General features: G+C 37.9%; 1 protein-coding gene across 1 annotated transcript; it reads right to left on the bottom strand.

The window, feature by feature from the left end:
- On the bottom strand, positions 3,152-17,527 carry LOC109229079 (TOM1-like protein 2). Its single transcript, XM_019394397.1, has 3 exons — positions 16,892-17,527; positions 8,162-8,383; positions 3,152-3,781 (listed from the first exon to the last, which is right to left on the bottom strand). The coding sequence occupies exons 1-3, from the start codon at positions 17,393-17,395 to the stop codon at positions 3,362-3,364; spliced, it is 1,146 nt and encodes a 381-aa protein (XP_019249942.1). The 5' UTR covers positions 17,396-17,527; the 3' UTR covers positions 3,152-3,361.

Raw genomic sequence — 18,066 nt, forward strand, 5'->3', positions numbered from 1 at the left:
ATATATATTCACCTTAAAAATAATTCTATTTATAACAAATACATTGATTTTTTTTAAATTTTTCATCCGGTGTCCGATACCCATATTAGGACCACTCCTTAACAGAAGCCAGTGACTAAGGAAGAAGTATGGGAAGCATTGGAGGAAATAAGTAATTTAAAAGCCCCAGGATATGATGGTTTTAATGTAGTGTTTTTCAAGAAATCCTGGCAAATTATAGGAGAGGATGTGACACAGGCTATATTGGAACTCTTTGAAACAACTCAAATGTATAGACCTGTCAACTGTACAGCTATTACCTTAGTTCCTAAAGTTAGGAATCCTGCTAGCATCAAAGAGTACATACCTATCTCCTGCTGTACTGTGCTATACAAAGTAATTTCCAAGGTTTTAACTAAGAGGCTGCAAGGAGTCATGGATACACTGATTGATAGTACACAGTCTGCATTTGTTCCTGGCAGAGTAATCACAGACAACATTATCCTTAGCCATGAGCTTGTAAAAGGATATGGAATGAAAGGTATCACCTAGGTGTATGATGAAACTGGATATGCAAAAGTCTATGACTCAGTTGAATGGGCTTTCATGGAACAGGTACTGAATGCTTTGGCCTTCCTAGAGCAATTTGTGAGGTGGATCATGACTTTTATGGAAACTGTCACCTATACAGTTCTGATTAATGGTGCATTGACAAAGCCATTTGAAGCTAAGAAGGGGTTGAGACAAGGGGATCCAATTTCTCCATTCCTGTTCGTACTGGCTATGGAATACCTGACAAGAAGTTTAAAGACATTGAACCAGATCCCAGACTTCAACTATCATCCCAAGTGTGCAAAGATGCAAATCTTGCAACTTGGATTTGCTGATGACCTCTTATTGTTTTGCAGGGGTGACATAGGATCAGTCAAGTTACTATTCCATTGTTTCATGGAGTTTTCAAAAGCTTCTGGACTGATGATCAACAAAAACAAAAGTTCAATATTTTTTGGAGGAGTCACACAAGATGCACAAGAGGAAATCCTAGAGTTTCTAGGAATTCAGCGAGGTGACCAGCCAGTCAGATACCTGGGTGCTCCTCTAAGCTCTAAAAGAATATCAATAGCACAATGCCAACCTCTGATTGAAAAAATAGTGGGCAGAATAACCTCATGGACTGCTAAGTTCCTATCTTATGCTGGGAGGATTCAACTGATAAAGAGTGTTCTGTTCTCTATCCAAACTTACTGGGCACAAATCTTTGTGCTCCCTAAAAAGATCATTAAGCTAATTGAAGCAATCTGCAGAAGCTTTTTATGAAAAGGAGAAGGTAATGTGTCAAAAAAGGCTCGGAGAAAGTTTGTCTTCCCAAATCAGCTGGGGGATTTAATATCATGAACATAACTATCTAGAATAAAGCTGCCATATGTAAACAGTACTGGAACCTTTGCAAAGAAAAGAAGAAGTTGTGGATATAATGGATGCATAGCTACTACATCAAGGATAGGAACATATAGGAAATCCAACTGAAGCAAACATCATGGATGGTGAGCAAGATCATGAAAGCAAAGAAGACATTTATGGATGCAGGATTCAGCTATGATGATATCATAAAGATGAACAACTGTTCGATTAAACTCATGTATCACAAAATGAGAGGAAGATTTGACAAAGTAAACTGGAGAAGAGTTGTTTGTCATAACACAGGATGCCCCAGGTGGACCTTTGTATTAACTATGACAGCTCATGGCAAACTATACATAAGAGACAGACTACAGAGATGGGGAATACAAGTTGAGCAAGATTGTGTCCTATGCAAACAAGCTAGTGAAACCATTCAGCATATGTTTTTCGAATGTCCATATGCAAATGCATTGTGGAGCAAACTGCTAGTATGGCAAGGGATCAAAAGACCAGTGCAGGGATGGGATGAGGAACTAAAATGGGCTGACTAAGAGGAAAAATGCAGCAGCAGAATTATATAAAATGGCATTAGCAGCAGCTGTCTACTATGTGTGGCAAGAAAGAAATATTCGAATTTTCCAAGCTAAGGCAAGAGGATGGGAGATAATATGCAAGCTGATTATACAGGAGATTCATTGTCGAAGTAATAGGTATATAGAGAAAATCCTACGTAGCCTAGATTGTTATCCAATGTAACAGATAGGAAATGTGTAAATAATAGAAAGGTGGTGAGGGGTGAAGCATAGGAAAGTAGGAAAATATGTAAGGGTTTTGTTTTACTTGTAAATATTTCCCTGGTAAATGAAAGCTTTAATTACCAAAAAAAAAAAAAAGCGACTCCATACCTAAAGTTCGAACACGAAATTATCTTATTAAGAATAAAGAAGTAGCTACTACTCTACCACAACCGTTGTTAGTACACTGAATCTATTTTAGAGTTATCAATAGACTATTTTTTGACATAAAGTTCAGCAGAATTTTACGAATTGACAAACTTATGATCTTTCTTTCGAATGTTCCTGTGTGAGAAATTTTCTCAATAGTACGTGACAATTATTCCATTTCATTAATCTAACAACAGTCAAATTTTAATAATTGAAAAAACAAAAAAAATTAAGTAAACAAATGATCCATACAAGTACGGATGACAGATATGTCTAGAAATACCAAATACATAGACGGCCCCTGAACTTGTCTGGATATTCCGTTAAAAGAAAGGGAAGAAAATTGATACTTTTATTTTTGTGGAATAGAAGTCATTCTCCTTTTCAGTCCTGCAGGAGAAAACTTGACGCAACCATTTGTATTGCTTGATTCACAGAAAATCAAAACAGTCACTATAAGAGCTGTGCATACTAGAAGGGGCTTCATGTGTATTGGTAGAAAATAACAAGTATGATAAATTGCCTTATAGTATGAGTTGAAATTCTCTCTACCTCCTAACGGTAGTAGTAAGATTTGCGTACACATTAACCTCCCCAGACCCACTCGTAGGACTTTGCTGGATTTGTTGTTGTTGTATGAGTAGAAATTGTTTCTGAAACACCTAGCAACAAACTTGAGATGCACATATCAGCTCCCATTGAGAGAGGGCAGCTACAAGCTAGGAGAAAGTATTTCTGTTACTTCCACTTTTTTTTTTTTTTTTTTTTTTGCATTTAGCAAATTCCTACACAAGGCAAAGGTGACAGGTTTCAAATTCACAAGAGAATAGTCAGCTGATGGACGGAATGCCACTTCCGGAATTATAACTTGAAATCACATGTAGTTATTACAAGCTGAAGTTTGATAGTTATGCCCAGTAATACATATGCACAAAAACAGATGCACTCGTTACGGAAAAAAAAAACTACATAACTGATAAACTAGAAGGGTAAACAAGAAACACTACCACACCTGGTTTGCCTCATCTAATCAGCCTCTATTCCCCTGAAATATCCGGTTTTACAACCTCGGGGTGTGACTGATTGTTTTCTTCATTTGTAGGGGCTATAGCATGGCTTTCACATGCATTTAAAGACGGCTTCTCTAAATTGGCTTCACTGATATCAGCAACATTGGGCAGGCCACTTCCTTTTTCAGGTGTTTTAGGCAGTTTTTCTCCAGCCTTTGGAGCTGTATTGGGCAGGCCACTTCCATCTTCAGGTGTTTTAGGTAGTTTTTCTCCCGACTCCAGAGCTGCTTCCATTTCCTCGTACTTGGAAATGACTTGTTGAAGCTCATCATGAAGATTTAAAGCTTCAAACATCAACCCCTCATCACCTGAGGTTGATTCCACAATTCTTTGTATAATAGCCAAAGACTGCTTGCAGTTCTCCAACATGCTCACCGCCAGATCATCCTTCAGTAACACAAACTTATCAGCTTATTCATGTCCCAGAAGGCCTCACCGCCCGCCTATCAGAACACCCACCCACCCACCCCCCAGAGAGAGAGAGAGAGAGGGAGGGGGGGGAGGGGTTTCAATTTCTTTCATGGAACACAAAATATGTCAAATAACACGCAAAAGGAAGTTCTAACAACAGAATGTTTTTTGTAAAAATTTACCAACATGGCTTGATCAACTCAGCAATGATGTTGCTTAGACTTAAACATTAGTTTAGTATGATGTATAAAGAAAATAATAATGGTATATAGTTTGGCATAACAATGTTTGGTTTTGATTTTGAATTATATATAACTAATCCTTGTATAACTTAATACACCAATTGGTGCATTATTTTATACCACCACCAACATAGAATAACTAATCCATATATAACTTATACATGGATAAAGCACCAAAGGGACAAAATTCTCCGTGTCTTTTTCCTAGAAGCCAATAAAGGCCAAGTACCCAAAGGTATAATTGCAAACTCATTACTTCTAAGTTTAAAAAATAAATAAATATTTTAAATGATATCTCGTATATCTAATTTTAATGCAACGAACCAAACATCCAACAAGGAATATTCCTTGTATTACTAATCCATGTATTACTAATACCCACACAAACTAATCCTTGTTTTCCCTGTATAACTTGTCTTCGTACCAAACGACCTAAGCCCCGTCGTAGGTCATTTAATTTTATCACCAGATATTTGCTCTTACTTTTTCACTTTCTTCTTCTTTTTTTGGCACAGCTTGCGCACGCCTCGACTATTTCACTTGGTGGGAAACCAAAAAAGAAGACTAATCCACTGGGTACCGCTACTTCACTTTTAAATATGATCATATTCAAGTTTTAGGGGTAATTACACTGACCTCAGTTCCAGTTTATCATAAGTCAAAGAACTCCAGCTAGCTTTTTATCCCGTAAAAGAAAAATTCTTTGACAATATTGGGAAAAAATGCTCCCGTAGTATACGGAAAGTAGAGAAACCTACAAAAATAAATGGTTCTCTTAAAGACACCCAATCCTCTATACAAATAGGAACCTCATGGGCACACCAAAAAGACATTAAAGATAAAAGGCTATTCTTCAAATGCACAAAATCATGCTCGATTCCTCCAGCTAGCTTCAAAGTTTCACTTACATTCCCAACTAAGTGTTGCAGGTCTTAAACTAATTGTGTTAGTTTAAAGTGTTCATTTTCAACTTTAGCCATGGAACATCATACAGTAAAAGTTCTATTTAAAAGTAACCATAGTAAATATACTTGATTTATCTCTAATTACTATAGGTTATCTAATAAATCTTACTGTTAATGCAGCATAAAATATACTTCCTCTCCATATCATGTAGTAATTTAAATTAATGAGTTTACAAGGAAAAGTTACGCTTTCACCCCCATTAGTATAATATTAATGACTATTATGCCACTATAAAATAATTTTGATCAAGGACAGTTCTTTTAAGACACTAGGAAATATGGAGATTCATAATTATGACAATTCTCTAATCCAAAATAATTAGTGATAGTCGTGAAATTTATAAGCCAATATGACTTTAAAAAGGGGAGGTTTTGGTAATGCTATCTTAAACTAAAGAAAGAGTGGTGGAATTCTGAAAGGTAGAGAGGAACTCCTTGGACTATGATGGTCAACAGGAAGTATTATTCAAACAAAGTTCTGACAAAACCCTGCCATAATGAAAAACACTGTCTACGAGAAGGAGGATGGCATGGAGTGGAGAATTACTAAAGAAAAACACGTGCATGCAGATGTTAGATGTCAGTAGTTTTTGGTTTATTCCATTATTTTGGAACCTTTTATAAAATGGTTTGATAAAGTATAATTTACTTGCCCACCTTGAAATCAAAAAAATATGTAAATACCTTTTAGCCTGCGTCCTTAGCCTACATCCCCCCAACCCCCCACCCCGACATAAAATAATATGTCAATTATTCGGATTTTGGACCTCCCTTCTAGTTCAAGGAAACTAAATAGACCTTCATTTTAGTTTAAATAATATCATAGGCTCTCTAATGTTAAAAATCTTCATATTTTGTCTGTGAAATGCTCCACCCAGATGGTTGATGTCATCAATATGCTTAACTTTCATCCCGTTGATACCCTCCAAAAGACACTCTTCCTTTTCTCTAGTGAGCTTTGATCCCCTCACACACACACATAAACTCCACTTCTCTTGTCAACTCATATTTGTCACCACCATCCTTGAGACCTTAAACCAAACCTTTGACACATATCCACCTCGAGTCCTCGACACCTATCATGGCCCTACTGCTGCCTTGTTCATCTCATCCTGAAACCCCTTTAGGGTTTTCCTTTTCTTTCCTTCTTTTGTCCATTTAATATTATTCTTCATGATTGAATGAAAATGAGGTATTCGATTTTCTAATTTCTACTCCTATGCTTTTTGGTGGAAGTAAAAGAATGTTGATTCAAGTTGTGGGGGTTGTTAAAAATAAAGATGGACCTTCGGCTTGACTCAATGCCAAAGGCTAACTTGTGATGTGAGGATTGCCCAAAACCATATAAGGAGACAACAACTCATTTCATTAATCAACGTGGGACATTCTAACCCTCCCTCCCCCCGCATGCCCAGGGCTGGACATCTGGAGTGTGACAATACAACATGGGAGCGGCAAGTCTAATACAATCTTAAGTAGATGGATAATTCAGTCTAGCTCAACCCCCAAAGTTAGCTAGTAATGCAATGCTTTGCCCAAAATCATGCAAGGAAACTCAAAATTCAATCAATGTAGGAAATTCTAATAGGGGCTAAGGAAGAAAATTATGGGAGAAAAGCTTCTCAAGAATTTGGAGATGGGTGAAGCAAGCTGTTGGACAAGAAGTAGAAGAAAATTTATTCCATAGAAATGTAGTAAGGTTATATCATGAATCTGGCTGATCTATTCATATTTATTGAGAATGTAGCACCAGAATATCTTTGGGCAACTTTTTAGCGGGGAGTTTCAGAGCTGGGTTTTCTTGGAAGCTGCAGTCAGAAGCTCTGTTCTAGTTTTTGTTGCTCGTTATCTTTTGTTTTTCGCAAAACCCCCCCCCCCCCCCTGCTGGCCGGGCTGTACCAAAGGAAAAGATCGTCCCTCAGTGGACCTTGGGCACCCTATGCATAGCTGATGGCAAACAACAATCCTAAAAGCTGAATGACTACAACAAAAGCTATCTCGGATTACATACTTCCGTGTACTCACTATAGAACTAAGGCAGTACTACAATAAAAGAAATTCCAAGTAAATGATGTTTTAATATTGGTATGAATTCTAATCAAAAGACGTAAAATTATCACCAGTCAACTCTGACATTATTAGCAGATTTTTATGTTATTATTTAAACTAGAGGGGAGGTCCATTTTTTTTTGTTAAACTAGAGGAGGAGAGGTCTAAGATATTGATCAAAACAATTTTAAGAAAGGATATCAACCTAAAATAAAAACAAAATCTTAAGTGCTGAAAGTGAATAAATGGTAAGAAATAGAGGTGAAAGATATTAGGATAAATGCTTGTTCTGGGGGTAGTCCACTAAGAAGAGGGTAATTTTTTTTAAAAAGGTTGGTGCCCAAGTCTAAAATGTTGGTTCCTTATAATCAAGTAGACCTTATACACATCTTGTACAACTTCTCTACACTGGCTTGGTGTTTAAAAATGAAATAACTTATCACCCAAAAAGAGCAAAAAGACGACATTGGTTCCTTTTGGTACCAGCATTGAACAAAGCTGTTGCTACTTGGAAGTTAACTTGCTTTAGAGTTGTAGCTTCAGTTCTTTCCGAAATCCATTGCAGAGAATTCAAGGAGAATCATATACACATCTACTACATATTCTTTTATACTGACTTGGTGTTTATTAATGAAAATTTGTTGACTTTATCAAGAAACAAAAAAAACCTCATTGGTTCCTTATTGAACCCAGCATTGAACGAACTCTTTGTTCATAGGAAGCTAACTTGCTTTGGAGTTGTAACTTCAATTTTTCACAATATCGGGCAGCATATTCAAGAACATGGTAGAACAGAAGGTTAAGATATAGCCCTCATGTTAAATTAATATAACAAAGTTTCTTCGATTTTCAACATGGTTCAACAGGCATATGACAGGTCGATGAGCTAAGAGACCTACCTCCTACTGTATAGTAATTAGATCAGAGATGATTGAAAATTGTAAGAGTAGCAATCAAAGCAAGACTTATGAGATAACAGAAATTAAAGAATGACTGGAATAGAAGAAGTGGAAGAAACGAAGGGCAGAGGATCACACTGAATAAAAATTCAACAAGTTAGTGAATTATTACCACCAACATGGAGGAGGTAAGAGAGTAACCTTGATGGGCTTTGGTTCAACTTCAGAAGTCAATATGCTGGAAAGGATCTCAAGACTGTTCCGTGTTACTACAAGAAATTCCTTCTTCTCTTCAGTGGATTCGCCAATGTAAGCTGTATGCTCATGATTCCGCAACCCTGTATGAGGAATAGGGTAGCTTTCAGGTGGTGAGAGTAGCTGCTCATTCATGTGCGACTCCAGGGGATATTGCCTCTTCAAGTTCTATCAAAATGAAAGAAAGTTAAGCGCCTTTGCCCTTTGGATAAACAATGCATGCAATATGCAAAATGTAAATGAAAGCACGATCAATTCAAAGATACTCGCTAGTCTACCATCAAGCATCAAAGTCCATTCAGTCTGATGTTAGAAGTTAGTATACATTGACATAAGACACACCTAAATGGTCTACCACGTGCAGCCCAACCCCTTCCTCTAAAGGTCCCATCCATTCCACCGCATACAGATGTTTTCATCACGTGAACACTAAAACGGAAAAGGGTATGTCTCAATGCAGACACGTCCATGAAAAGGGCAGCATATACGAGCACTTTGATAACATCTCCAATGAGCAGAACCAAAAATTACAACATTCATGCTCCTTAGCCCCTGTAGATATGTTGTTACAGCCATATCTTTTCCACTGTTGTCAAACAAGTTGTCTTGTCCCTGACATCTGCATCTAATAGAGGAAACCAGACTTCTCACCAAAGGTTGTGAGACATTGAAACATAGGTGTCCTGCCGTGGCCTTGTAGTTGAAGAGGCGGATTCATCAGTAGCAGAGTAAGATGAAGAAGTGACAGAAGAAGAATTTATTCATGGTGCAAATGATAAGGTGGCTAAACTGATACAGGGTGACCCTGGAATGAACCTGCTGTGAGAGATTTATTGCCACAAGATATTGCTGATCATGTGATGCAGCAGCTGCCTTTTGGTGATGAATTATGCAGAGAAGGACAGGGCTTGGCGCTCCCCATTTAACTCCCACCCATCCAAAATAATAAAGACTAATGGACGAGAGAGAGAGAGAGAGAGAGAGAGAGAGAGAGAGAGAGAGAGAGAGAGAGAGAGAGAGAACTCCAGATTTTCCTATCTTTTTAAAAAACGTGACAAACATTTCTAACGACTTGCCATTTCTATCGCTAAACAACACCTCCTGTCCCACGTCTCCCCTTTCTCACCTCAAAAAAATCTAATCAAGGAAAAACAAATGAAACAATAACAGAACGCTTTAGTTGCACAAGCAAAAGCCGAGCTTTATGCTCAATATTGCCTCAAGATGCGCATTTTCTAGGCACAACAAATACTGAAGATATTTTGATCTGGAAGGGGACCAGCAAAAAGATATTCACAGTAAAATCAGCTTATACCTTATTGTCAGGAAACAACTAGGGGATAACAATTGGCCTTGGAAAATCAAGGCTCCTTTTAATGTAGTATGCTTTACATGGTTAGCGTCTAGGCAGGCCGGTTTAACCCAAGAGAACCTAAAGAAAAGAGGAATTCAGTTGAGCTCCAGATGTTACTTACGTTCTGCAGAAACAGAGAGCAATAGCGATTTATTTTTGCTTTGTTGTGCAACTTCCCATGCTGTGGCAACTCTTTGTCAGTATGGTTGGACTTAGATGGACTACGCCAAAAACTACAGTAGATATATTAAGATGGTGGCATAATCAGGTTGGCAGCGTAAGGCAGAAAAACTGGTGGAACATGATCCCAGCTTGCATATGGTGGATAGCTAGGAAGGAAAGGAATACCAGGTGTTTTGAAAACAGAAGCAGCCCTATAAGAAGATGAATTGTACGCTGTTGTTTCAATTTTGGTGTAGAGAAAGCTATGTAAATGATGAAGAATCCATTTTAGACATTATAGAATCCTTGTAAGAAGAACAAGGATAGGTTTTTGATTACTTTAAGGAATCCGTACAAAATCACAAGTTTCAAAAATCTTCCTTTCTTCATAAACTCCGTGCCAAGTCAAATTCAAATTGCATCAAATAAATTGGACAGAGTGAGTAGAAGTTTACTTAAAAGCAAAAACATGTCAAGCATATAAAACAAACACCCCATGATGTCTGGAGAAAAAAAAGATTACCAGTACAACCTTTGTGCTGGGTTCTTAATATAACTGTTACCATTCTAACCTTTTTTTTTTTAAAAAAAAAAAAAAAGATGCCCATTTTCTAGTCCTTTAATATTTGCACAGGCCTAGATATAAAATTCAAACCACTATCTTTTTTGCATCTGGTGTCAATTGTCTTAGTACCCTTTATTTTAATAAAAAGACCTAAGCTTGAGGTCAAGTCTTTCTTGACGAAGAGAATGGCGTAGTTAGGTCTCAGGATGAGATTTTGAAAGAGTAACCGCCCAAATGACCCCCCCTACATAAGGCCAATATAAGCAAATAAACAAATGTTTAACACATCTTCATCGAAAAAAACAAATGTTTAACACATGCCTGTACCTCTAGTTATAAAGATATTCCTAATTTGCATTAAAAAGGATTAATTATAGCAAAACAGCATTGAAATGATTTGGACTCAAATAGAGCGGAATGATTACAAAGAATTCATCTAGCCAACTCTAACTTTGTTGAGACTAACACTCTGTTAATTGATTGAATGTTGACAAGTGCTGCTACAAGACATTTCAAATGTACTAAGCAAATATGATAAATGAGAGAGAGAATACAAAATCTACTTATAGTACTTGCCCTTTCCACTGGCACGAAACTGATAGCGCACATACACCAGATACACAAAGAAAGATAAAACATGTCCAAGAAATTTAACCTTTAAGAGTGACGAATTGAAGTAAAAGCACACATTAATCAACCACGGAAGAAGTCTTTATAGAGCATCAAGTAGCCGTGATAAATCAAAAGTTCATGGAAAGTCTAGGAACCGATCAAAAGGTAGAAATCTAAGTTGCTCGGATACGGGTGCGGTATCCAATACGGGGACGGATCCGAGTATCGGATTCGGGCATTCGGCTAAATCTAAATTTTAAGATTCAGGGGTGCGGATCTGGATAGGGATACGGGTGCGAGAATTCGGCTAATAAAAAATAGAGCTATAAAAATATTGTAAATTTTGAGAGATATTCTGTGAAAAAACTTACATGAATATTGTAGAATTCAATCTTTCATTCTCCAAAATGGACATTATTCTTTCATTCTCCTAAATCTGTTTTATTTATGATTTTGAGAAATCAAAATCTTAAATTTTCTCCCAAATTTGTCGATGGACACCGGTCAAAGTGTCCGAAGTCAGTTGACCGAATCCGGGACGTATCCCGCTCCCGTCCCGGTCTCGTATCGGGATGGGGACGGCACCAAAATAGAAGAGTCGGCGCAACTTAGGTAGAAATAGCTACAATCACGGTTAACTCGGTCAATTTAAAAGAGAATGCCCAAAGAAAGGTCGAGGCGAAGAATGATGACAACACAAACAACGATGATTTAGTGGTTCTTTTCATTCACGGGGAATGCATGCACTTCAGAATGGGTTGTGTCACGATGACACAACAACATCATACCATGCCACACCAGTAAATTCTTCTGGAGGTAGAAAGCATGATATTTTGGGACATGTCAAGATGGGAAATACTAGTCACCCAAAGATTGTTGGGATTGGTGACGTCTGTATCAAGACAAATGACGACTGCACATTAGTATTAAAAGATGCGCAGCACATGCCAGATCTGTGAAAAAATTTAATTTCAGGGATTGCTCTAGCTCGAGAAAGGTACGAGAATAACTTCACCAATAAGAAATAGAGACTCACCAAAGGATCAATGGTGATTGCTATAGGAGTTGCTCCCTATACGTTGAACAAGACAACCACTGAGATATGTGAAGGTGGATTACAAGCAACTGTAGATGACACGCCTGCAGATTTATGGCACCGAAGATTCGGTCATATGAGTGAGAAGGGACTGAGATCTTAGCCAAGAAGTCACTGATCTCTTTTGCAAAAGATACTATTGTGAATCATTGTGATTATTTGAAAAATAACATACGATATCATTTCAAGCAACTCATGGAAGAAGATTAAATATACTAGATATAGTATATTCTGATGTTTGTGGTCCAATGGATGTAGAATCAATAGGAGGTATGTAGAATCAATAGGAGGTAACAAATATTTTCTCACATTTATTAATGATACTTCACGAAAATTGTGGGTTTGTTTCTTAAGGACCAAAGACTAGGTATTTCAAGTTTTCCAGAAATTTCATGCTATAGTTGAATGGTGGAAAAGGAGGCATGTCAGAAATTGAAACGTCTCCGGGCCGACAATGGAGGTGAGTATACTTCAAAGGACTTTGAAGACTACTGCTCAAACAATGGAATCAAACATGAGAAGACAGTTCCTCGTAACCCACAACATAATGGTGTAGCTGAAGGCAGTGGCGGATCCAGATTTTGAGCAAGGAGGTTCAAGAAAGAAGTGAACAGTAAATAATTTCGTCGGATGGGTTCATCAAAAATGTTTGTATCTACAAGTAATGTCAAACGGGTTCATCAATAAAATTGGAATCTAAACAAAAATTAAACTATTTATTGAAAATCATGATAACAATATTATATTGGATTAAAACTAATATGGCGTTTTGTGTTGAAGTAATCCTTTTTCCAAAAGAAAAAAGTAATATGCCAATAAAAAAGGGCATTCCAAGGAAGAAAAGGCAAAAAAGTTGTCATGTATAATAAATAATAAACAAAAAATTAACAAAAGATGATTGCAAAAACAACTATTTCAATAATTAAATAAGGCGATATTTAATTTGTTAAAAGAAGTTCACACTTGAAGGCAGACAATGGTTATTTGACTCACTTTCTGCATAATGTACCGTTCGAAGCAATAGAAAGAAAAAATATTTGCGATGTGTGGGAACTGGTATTCGAATTCGCACCCTTAAGGAGAGTTTGAACCCCCTTGATCTCTATGCTTTAGGCTTGTGTTAAGGGGATGCAACATCTAATATATATAAAAAAAAAATTTAACCCTGTATATAAAGTGTAACTTTCTGGCGAAGGGGCCGCCTCCTAGATCCGCCCCTGGCTGAAATGATTTCGCACCATTGTCAAAAAAGTAAGTATTCTCAAAATGGCAAAACTACCTAAGTCATTTTGGGGTGAAGCACCTCGCTCAACATGTTACCTGATTAACAAAACTTCATCCATTCCGTGGGAGTTTGACATTCCAGATAAAGTCTAGACCAACAAGAAGTGCCCAACTCCCATCTGAAAGTGCGAATGTAGAGCTTTTGCGCATATGCCAAAGAATCGGAGAACGAAACTAGATGATAAAACTAGTCCCTGTGTGAGAAGGCACGGGAGAAAAATATATTATTGATGTACTTAACTATAATACAAGTTACCCTATTTATAACAATACACAATACCTACATTACTCCTACTCCATGTAGGACTATGCTTATTTACATAACAACTAACTAACATTCCCCCTCAAGCCCGTGCATACAAATCATATGTACCGAGCTTGTTACATATATAATTAATATGAGGACTAGTGAGAGACTTGGTGAAAATATCTGCGAGCTGATCATTCGATTTCAGAAACTTTGTAGCAATATCTCCTAGGAATATCTTTTCTCTAACAAAGTGACAATCAATCTCAATATGTTTAGCTCTCTCATGGAACACCGGATTTGATGCAATATGAAGGGCAGCTTGATTTTCGCGCACAAGTTCCATTTTGCTGATTTCACAAAATTTCAACTCCTTGGAGCAATTGTTTGATCCAAAATTCCAAACTAGCTCAAATGTACATTCTGTTTCTTGCTCTTTCAAGACACCAAATTGCCTCCTACTAAAACACAATATCTACGTCTGTCAAAAGGTGATCCTGCCCAATAAGCATCTGAGTATCCAACGATCTGCCTATTGCCTTGTCCTCAAACAATAACCCTTTGCTTGGAGCAGATTTTATAAACCGAAGAATACGAACAACTGTATTGCAATGACTATCACAGAGAGAATCCATAAACTGACTAACAACACTCACAGAAAAGGAAATGTCAGGTCTAGTCACTATGAGATAATTTAATTTACTAACCAGGCGCCTATATCTTGTAGGATCGCTAAGCGGCTCCCCTTGTCCTAGCAGAAAGTTTAGAATTCGGATCCTTCCGTTGTGAGATCACAATACCTGAACTAGACTAAGCGACCTCAACACCCAGAAAATACTTTAATCTGCCCATATCCTTAGTTTGAAAGTGTTGAAAGAGATGTTGCTTCAATTTAGTACTATCATCATGATCATTGCTGGTAATAACAATATCGTCAACATAGACCACCAGATAAATACAGAGGCAGAATGCCGATAAAACACAAAGTGATCAGCTTCACTACGAGTTATGCCAAACTCCTGGATAACTGTGCTGAACTTACCAAACCAGGCTCGAGGAGACTGCTTTAGACCATAACGTGACTGGCGCAATCGACATACAAGGCCACGAGACTCCCCCTAAGCAACAAAACCATGTGGTTGCTCCATATAAACTTCATTCTCAAGGTCACCTTGAATAAAAGCATTCTTAATGTCTAGCTGATAGAGAGGCCAATGGCGAACAACCATCATGGATAGAAAAGGCGAACTGATACCATGTGAGAAGGCACAGGAGAAAAATATATTATTGATGTACTTCACTATAATACAAGTTACCCTATTTATAACAATACAATACCTACATTACTCCTACTCCTTGTAGGATTATGCTTATTTACATAACAACTAACTAACACCCTGCATCTTCATCGGTTATAGAGATGAATAGTTCGGCTACAGATTGTGGGACCAAGAAAGGAAGAAGATCATCAGAAGCAAAGATGTGACCTTCACAGAAGAAATGGTCGGGATTCATGGTGATCCAATGTTTTGAATAGCGAGAGGCGACAAAAAGCGACGAGTGCCCGCTCCACTGAGGTGAGAAGCAAGAAGCGAGAAGCGAAGTGCTCGCCTTTTTGCACTGAAGCGCCAATTAATACAAAAAAATTAAAATATTAAATTCGCATATATAAATAACCAAAAACTCAATAATGAAAACGTATTAGCAAATATTTCATTGAATATACTATTTAAGAGAGAAATTAATTGTAATTAAAGAGAAAAAAGAACAGTTAATTGTAATTGTAATTAAAGAGAGAAGTTTATATGCAATTACTTGTACACAAAAATTGAAAAATTAGAATAAAGGAGAGAAACAGAAGAAGAAAGATGAATAGAAAAGAGAGAAAACATAGGTGAAAGAAAAGAAAGAAAGAATAGTTATGTCGGAAATCAGTTGTTGCCGGAAAAAAGAAGAACAAAGAAGATTTACTGCTGGAAGAAGAAAAAGAAAAGAAAGAAGAAAGAAGAGAGGACTTGCTGCCGGAAAAAGGCGCCGGAAAACAAAGGGCTTACTGCCAGAAAAAGAAAAAGAAAGATAGAAGAAAGAAAGAAGAAAGAAGAGAAATCAGTACCTGAAACTCGAAGAAGAGTTGCGGTTGTGCTGAGTGCTGACTGCTAAAAGAGGAAGAAATGGTTTTGAAGAGAAGAAAACCCTAATGTTTTATTTAAGTCACTTGTTTTTTTTTAGTTTAAAAGCGACGCTTTTGTTGCCTCCATGCCTCGTCGCATCGCTGTAGCTTTTCAGAAAACACTACGCCCAAATGAAAATAGCGTTAAGCTTTCGCTTCGCGTTGCCTCACGCTATTAGCGCTGGGGCGAGCGCTATTTACCACATTGTGGTGATCAATCAGCAGAGACCAAAAATGATAATGGTACAATCACTAACTTTGTTACCGCTTCTACTGTACATGTACGTAATCCTTCCACATGTGAAGAATGGCACATGGAAGGCATAGATGAGACAGGTTGCTGAGCAGGGGGAGCAGCCCAGTCCACAAGAGGAAGAAGAAGAGCAACAACAACAAGAAGAAGAAGGACAACAACCTTTGAGAAGATCTAAATGAGAGAAGGTATAATCCACAAAGTATCGTTCTTCATAGTATACCCCGTCACTGATGAGGGGGACAATTTCAAGGAGGTGTTATCTCATCTAGAACAAATCAAATAGATGGAAGACATGCAAGAAGAGATGGGTTCTCTAAAAAAGAAAGGTACGTATGAACTGGTTGAACTTCTAAAACGCAAAGGACCACTCAAGTGCAAGTGGGTCTTTAAGCTCAAGAAAGATGGAAACGGTACGCTGGTCGGATACAAAGCTCAATTGGTGGTAAAAGGTTTCGAACAGAAGAAAGATATTGAATTTGATACAATTTTCTCACATGTTGTCAAAATGACTTCTATTCGAATAGTCTTGAGCATGGCAACTAGCCTAGATTTTGATGTGGAGGAGTTGGACGTGAGAACAACATTTCTACATGGAGATTTGAAAGAAGAGATTAATATGGACATCCACAATCTTTTGAAGTAAAATTCGAAAAAACACACGGTGTGCAAATTGAAAAAGAGTCTTTTATCGGCTGAAACAAGTACCAAGTCACTGGTACAAGAAGTTTGACTCATTAAAGCCACAAGTTTCAAGTCTTATAACCGCAAGTACAAAACCACAAGTTTCAAAAATCTTCCTTCCTTACATGCCAAGTCAAATTCAAATTGCATCATACAAATTGTAACAGAGGAGTAGAAGTATACTTCAAAACAAAAACATGTCAATCATATAAAATAAACACCCCATGTTTTCTGGAACTAGGGTCGTACCATGTAAGTTTGACGAAACACAGGCAAGTATCTAAGATCCTCGGATTCTCCCCAAGCAGTAATAAGCTCCACACCCTTAACCCGACTCCCGGTTTCAGTTTTTGGGTCCACAATCATTTTAACCATATCATCCAACACCTTTTCGGACGCCACCTCCGAAAAAACTTTCTCACAATTAGAAGTACAAGTCTCCAGCAAATCCAAACTCAGCCTCTGGCTCACTGGGCATTTCGACATAACTAGCTTCTTCTTAATCGCTTTGACTATTTCCGTCCCGTTGAACTCTTCGCTGTTGATCATCCCGCAAATTCGTAGGTTTAAGCCCCAATTAGGCTCCTCCATGGTGTCCAACGTGGCTTCATCTACCATTTTAGACTCTGGGGTTGGGCCTTGTAGGATTTCTTTCATTTTTGCGCTTACCATTCTGCTCATTTGAGCTCCTCCTGTCTTCAATCGTTCGCCCAGTGACGAAGATGCCATTTTCAGTTTGTCCAATTTGTCCATGTTTCAGCTGGATATTGGAGCAGTGATTCCAATTTCTATGTCGGACAGGAAGTGTTTCGTGATGGAGGGTTTGACAATTTGGGATTTTAAGGTTGCCGAATGCCGACACCTCCTAATTTTGTTTGTTTTTTAATGTATTAGTCTATGGTTTACTTTTCTCCATTGGATAATTCAAAGTAAGGAAATTTACATTATTTGTCCCTCAAATATCGATTAATTATAATTTTGATCCAACCGTCATATGAAAAAGCAGAGAAAATGATCCCTAATGTATGTGCTTTGAATTCATTTGGTCCCTCATGTATAACTAAGGCTGTATGGCGGGCCGGTCTGGGACCGGGACCGGACCGGGCCCGCGGTCTTAACGGGCTAAACGGTCCCGGCGGGCCGGTCCCTGATGGTGTAGAAAGCCCGTGGCGGGCTGGTCTCTTGCGTGAGGCCCACGAGACCGGGACCGCTAAGCCCGGGACCGGCAGGCGGTCCTGGGCCGGTTCAACCGGGCCTAACGGTCCTAACGGGCTCCAACGGCTCTTTTCTTAAAAAAAAAATTTTTTTTTTTTTTAAAAAAGACCAACTGTCAGATTTTAAAATCTAGCCGTTGGCCTTTAATTTTCAACCGTTTGGAACTTTAAAAAATAGTCATTTGGCCCCCAAACTTTATTTTAACACCA

This window comes from Nicotiana attenuata, chromosome 1 (assembly GCF_001879085.1).
Source record: "Nicotiana attenuata strain UT chromosome 1, NIATTr2, whole genome shotgun sequence".
Taxonomy (NCBI): domain Eukaryota; kingdom Viridiplantae; phylum Streptophyta; class Magnoliopsida; order Solanales; family Solanaceae; genus Nicotiana; species Nicotiana attenuata.

Coding starts and splice junctions, on each gene's coding strand:
- LOC109229079 (XM_019394397.1), bottom strand. CDS start 17,395: ATGGACAAATTGGACAAACTGAAAATGGCATCTTCGTCACTGGGCGAA. Junction 8,384..16,891: donor TGTTTCGTCAAACTTACATG/GTACGACCCTAG, acceptor TCATTTTGATAG/AACTTGAAGAGGCAATATCC. Junction 3,782..8,161: donor TTGAACCAAAGCCCATCAAG/GTTACTCTCTTA, acceptor GTGTTACTGAAG/GATGATCTGGCGGTGAGCAT.